Source organism: Arachis hypogaea, chromosome 10 (genome assembly GCF_003086295.3).
Source record: "Arachis hypogaea cultivar Tifrunner chromosome 10, arahy.Tifrunner.gnm2.J5K5, whole genome shotgun sequence".
Classification (NCBI taxonomy): Eukaryota; Viridiplantae; Streptophyta; class Magnoliopsida; order Fabales; family Fabaceae; genus Arachis; species Arachis hypogaea.
Window position 1 is genome coordinate 113,079,687 of NC_092045.1, and position 5,987 is coordinate 113,085,673.

Here is a 5,987-nt window from a genome sequence, read left to right on the forward strand (position 1 = left end):
AATATTAGAATTAACTGAATATTTTTTCACAAATTAAAAATATTTATAATTAAAAACTTAATTAAATCTTTGACCACATATATTTTAGTAAAAATATTAGGTTAATTTTAAAATTTTTAACATGAAAAAGACATAATTATAAAGTTAAAAGCAATATAAGAATCCGACTAAAAAAAATTATAAAAATTTAATTAAAAATTTTGATAAAATTATAGAGACCAACTCAATAATTAAATCATATAATTATAATAGAAGTGACCTTCATATATACCCTCTGGTTTTTATTATTTACTAATTCTTAATAAGTAATTAAACTATTTTACACTAAACATAAAAGTTAAATTCAACTAAGAAACAAATTAAAAGATGCATGAGCCTCCCTCACATACATATCACATCATTCATGTGGAGAGTAAAGGTCAACCATTTTGACTTGAGGGACATGGACTCCCCAAACTTAGGGCCAAAAACATAACGGTTTCAAACTGTCTCTACCTGTAAGAAAATTAAAGAAACTATGCAAGACGCAAATCACTGATGCCTTGAAACTGAAAATTATTACAATGAGGACCCCACTTACACTCTCCAATATTAATCACGCCATTACTCTCGGCTTTTTCTTCCTATAAAATTTCTCCCATTCACCCCATTGTTCCCCACAATCTCGCACTTCTCCCAACAAAGAGTGAAAGATGGCTAATAATTTTTCATGCCTCCTTATTCTCTTTGCTCTTTCTCTTCTCACACCTTTTTTTGTTTCCTCCTCTAAGGTTCAAGACCCGGAACTAGTTGTACAAGAAGTACAAAGGTATATACTCCTTCCATTTTTGTTATTTTATATTTAAATTAAAATTAATTAATTTTTTATTTTTATATATTAAAAGTATTGATTTTTTAACATTTTTTTGGTCTCTATATAGTATTGTTATAGTATTAATATCAAAGACAATTTTATGAATTACTTTTTAGCTTTTATAATTCAATGCATTTCTCTATTATTTTCTTAATATGTATGAATAATTAAAATTGAAAAATGAATAAGATCCATATATCAATGACCATATAATATATAACATGTGTACAAAATAATTTAATTTGTCACGTTTTAAATAAAATTGGTACTATTATTTCATGCAGGAGCATCTATAATGCCTCTAGTAGAAGAAGCTTGGGATATCTATCATGTGGATCTGGTAACCCCATTGACGATTGTTGGAGATGTGACTCGAATTGGGAGAACAACCGGCAACGGCTAGCCGATTGCGCCATCGGGTTCGGGAAGGACGCCATGGGAGGAAGAAATGGTAGAATCTATGTGGTGAGTGACCCTGGTGATGATGACCCAGTGAACCCAAGGCCAGGAACTATAAGGCATGCTGCAATTCAAGATGAACCACTTTGGATCATTTTCCAGAGAGATATGGTCATCAATTTGAAGGAAGAGCTTTTGGTAAATTCCTTCAAGACAATTGATGGAAGGGGTGCTAGTGTTCACATTGCTGGTGGGGGATGCATCACCATACATTATGTAAGCAAATTCAATGTCATACTATACAAAATGGTATAAAAACTCGCGTGTAGTTGTATTCATATAAAGTTGATAGTTAAAAATTATTAGATAATAATTTAGTCAAATTTATTAAATCATTTAATGATCAGCTTCAAATGAAAATATATAACTGCATGTGAGTTTTTCACGGTACGAATTACTTTATTTATATTCTTGTAAATATGTATAATTGTATATACATACCACATGTTTTATAAATTGTGTGTGTTTGTTCTAGCCTTTTTTATATATATTTTACAAAAATAACTTGTTTTTACTAAAATCACTTTTTATAAATTGTATAAATTTTATAAAATAATTAAAATTAAGAAAGATCTGTTTTCAATAAACTCCTATTTGATTTAGAAAATTATTTATTTTTAATATTTTTATACTTTAAAAAATTTGTAAAAGAATAAAATATAAAAATATATTAAAATACACATACAACTAATTTGGTGACTAATTTTTTTTTATAAAATTCTGAAATAAAAACACAATATTTTTATTCTGAAGATGGTATATATTGATATTTATGTGACACAGGTGAGCAACATCATCATACATGGGATTCACATCCATGATTGCAAGCCAACAGGGAACACAAACATTAGAGACTCACCAGAACATTCTGGGTTTTGGACGGTCTCAGATGGTGATGGAGTGTCCATATTTAACTCAAAGCATATATGGGTTGATCATTGCTCCTTGTCTAATTGCCGTGATGGTCTCATTGATGCCATTCATGGATCCACAGCTATAACCATCTCCAACAACTACATGACTCATCATGATAAGGTCATGCTTTTGGGACACAGTGATTCCTACACACAAGACAAGGACATGCAGGTCACCATTGCATTCAATCATTTTGGTGAAGGCCTTGTCCAAAGAATGCCAAGGTATATATATATATGTCTTTAAATACATGTAATTCATTATTATCATTCCACTCTGTTTTGTTTCATCCATCTACTACTCTTAGTTCAATTATATGAAAAGTTATCTTTCCTTTCAAAATGAAAGTCTTAGATATTAATTTAGTCATTGATCTCAATTATATATAATATATTTTATAACAAAAATTAACGGCTGAAAGTTTTGAAACACTAATATTCCTTCTACACGAGATAATCTTCCAATAATAGTATTATTTTCTAAGAACCTTTAAGAGGAGGCACGTCTTGAAATATTGTTATATTTATATACTTTTATTATTACATTCTATTCTGTCATCATAAAGCAAGGACAATTAGAAAATTGTTAGAATTATTGGTAGGAAAAGTCTATGGGGCAGCAATTTTAATGAATTTTGGCCAACATGTAACCAGCAGAGAAATGTGAGTTATTGGATGAAATTTCACATCAGTCTCACACCATCAAATCATCATTGATGGCTAGTTGATGGCTAACAATCACAAAAATTGCTGCCCCCTAGCATTGCTCTTAAAGTCACATTAGAATATTCAAACCCCCTATTTTTCAACAAATTAGACTCCACATTTTTTATATCACAGGAGACTAAACCTACCAAAAGTCATGCTATATTAGTAAAGATTTATATTTAGTTATCTTGATGATAATTTAATATTATCTAACAATTTTTAATTATTAATTTTACATAAAAATAACTGCATATAAATTTTAATTTATTACATTAGTATCAATTTCTAAATATTTTTTCTTATTATTAGTGTTAGGAACTTTTAAAATTATATCTAATGATGTGAAATTTCGTACTCTTTTTTTACACTTAAATGCTAATTAGAATTTAACAAAAGTGTTGCGTCTAAGACTTTGTCTATTCTTATTACCAAAAAAGAAAATATGGTAGAAATTCAGGTGCAGTCAACTTTACCTGAAGTTAATAACTAAAAGTTGTTAGATAATTTGACTGATTTAACTAAATTTTCATTTAATAGCTCTCCGTTATCAATTTCCTGATGAGTTTTCACTAGAAAATATATATAACAGTTAAATAATACAATGTTGCAGGTGTAGACACGGTTATTTCCATGTGGTGAACAACGACTATACACACTGGGAAATGTATGCAATTGGAGGCAGTGCAAATCCTACCATCAACAGCCAAGGCAACCGTTTTCTTGCACCGGATAACCGTTTCAGCAAGGAAGTAACGAAGCACGAAGACGCGCCGCAGAGCGAGTGGGCCAACTGGAACTGGAGGTCAGAGGGAGACCTCTTCTTGAATGGAGCATTCTTCAGGGCGTCCGGCGCCGGTGCTTCTTCCGGCAGCTACGCTCGAGCGTCCAGCCTCAGCGCAAGACCTTCTTCTCTCGTTGGTTCCATAACTACCACTGCCGGTGCGCTTAACTGTCGCAAGGGGTCACGCTGTTGATTTACTCTAAGCGGACCTACCAGAGTATAATTATAATTTATTCTCAGAGCACCTAAGAATTTCATCTCTATTAAAAAAAAGTGATTAATTATGAGATGTTGTGCTTCCCCTGCAGTTTACACCTAACTAATTTCAAGTTTTCAACATCTCCTTTTGCTTTTCAAATGGATATGTATGTGTATTGCTTTTGGAATGCAAAGAAAGTGCAGTTATTAGTGTTGTTTTAATTCAATGATACATATTTCAACCGCACGCTTCTTATGCTAGAATGAATGTACCTCTTTCTAGTTTCTACTTTGATGCCTCTGACCCATCTAACCTAATCATGTCTTTCCTATTTTGCATGCGCAAAAGAGCTCTACAGAGTACAAACAATACCGGATTATAACATTTTTTTTTACGGAGAATGCTAGGTAAATAATGACTATATCTTAAATAATATGAACAACCACCAATCAAATAAAAATATATTATACTCTAATTTAATGTTATTAATTAAATTTACTCTTTTAACCCTATTAATTCACATTATTCATACATTTGTTCAAAAAATTGTTGGTTACCTATATTTTTTTTTTATTCATTAAATTTTAAAATGAGACAAAATTGAGAGAGATAAGAACTTCTCATTTTATTATTTAACAAAGCTAACTGAGTTGTATTTGACCGAAGTTTTGTAAACAAATATATATTCAATTCTTTTTCCTGTTAGCAGGATTTAAACTGAAATATTTATTTAAATAGACTAACTAAAATATTTACCCACTACTACATCAATAATGCTATCTTTAATAGATTCTAACTAAATTTATCTTTATTATATAGGACTTTACATTAATCTATGTTGTACAAGTAGGATACAATAAATACTGACCACTGATTATACAATATGTAAATTTGACTATTTATTAAGATATAAAATATTTAATAGAGTGTAATTTTGATATATAGTATAAAATATTTTATATAATTATTTAATTTATTAATTATATCTATTTTTTAGATAATTATTTATACAATTAATACAAAATTATTTTATATTGATAATATATCGTAATTAAATTAATATTTTTATTTTGATATGGATTATAAAATATTTGTTAATCATAAAATGATTAAACTTTTATCTTTAATTTGTAAAATATTTTGATATAGTCATTCCATCCATTATGTATATAGTAGCACTATCCTATAAAAGCATATAAAATAAAATTCAAAGTTAATGTACACTTTTTACATGATTTCTTCATGTTATGAATTTTTCTACTTCTTTCTATGGGACAAGTTAGTTACAGTAGTTAAGATTTTGACTAAATTAACACTACTGGTAAAGCAAAGAAATAAGAAGAAAGAAAAAAAGGACAGTTAGAAATAGAAAAAGGAGGAGCCAGTCATAATAGCAAACGATCAATTGACTCCATATATATAACATGCAGTACTAAAAGAAAATGAAATATAATTGAAGACCCTCAAGGGAGCACTTTTTTCCCGTCAATCGTGCATAAATGATTAAGAGTGTGGGCCTGTGAACTATTACAGAATGTTGGGGTTCCACGTTCCTTGTGTTCAAATTCCTTATTATCTGCAATTGTAACTCCAAGTAACATGCTCTGTTCATACTAATAATGAGTCATGAGCTTTTTGTTCGTGTACTGATATTTGCATATCTAAATTGGTATCCAATATTAACTTAAAAGGTAAACCATAAAAGATGTACATGAATAATTTTGTAGTAAAAAAGAATTTACTCAAATTTTGTTATTAATAAAGATATTCTCAAATAATTTAAAAACGTAACAAAAATATCCAACACTAAATATGTATTCTTAAAACATATTTTAGAGTAGATTGAATTTTAATGTAATTTTTTACAAGTATGATTAGAAAAATAAAATATTTTTATTCTTAAAATTTGGTAATTTTTGCTAAGTATATATCTTTTTTGTGATTTTTTTGTTAACAACTTATAATACTTTTAAAAATTTGTAAAAAATATATACTTGCGAAAAATCACTAATAATATCTCATTTTTCTAATCATACTTGCAAAAAATCGGATCAAAATTCAATATTTAGAGTA

At 28.8% G+C, this 5,987-nt stretch overlaps 1 protein-coding gene across 1 annotated transcript; it reads left to right on the forward strand.

The window, feature by feature from the left end:
• Positions 1–651: 651 nt before the first annotated feature.
• On the forward strand, positions 652–4,135 carry LOC112716716 (pectate lyase). The gene is made up of 4 exons (XM_025768694.3): positions 652–808; positions 1,138–1,528; positions 2,096–2,451; positions 3,545–4,135. Exons 1-4 carry the CDS (start codon positions 693–695, stop codon positions 3,906–3,908), a joined length of 1,227 nt encoding a protein of 408 aa, XP_025624479.1. The 5' UTR covers positions 652–692; the 3' UTR covers positions 3,909–4,135.
• Positions 4,136–5,987: the final 1,852 nt, after the last annotated feature.

What these genes read in the sequence shown, in the direction of transcription:
- LOC112716716 (XM_025768694.3), top strand. Translation starts at nt 693, where the DNA reads ATGGCTAATAATTTTTCATGCCTCCTTATTCTCTTTGCTCTTTCTCTT. An exon ending in GTTGTACAAGAAGTACAAAG is followed by an intron (nt 809 to 1,137) that starts GTATATACTCCT and finishes TATTTCATGCAG; the next exon opens with GAGCATCTATAATGCCTCTA. An exon ending in GATGCATCACCATACATTAT is followed by an intron (nt 1,529 to 2,095) that starts GTAAGCAAATTC and finishes TATGTGACACAG; the next exon opens with GTGAGCAACATCATCATACA.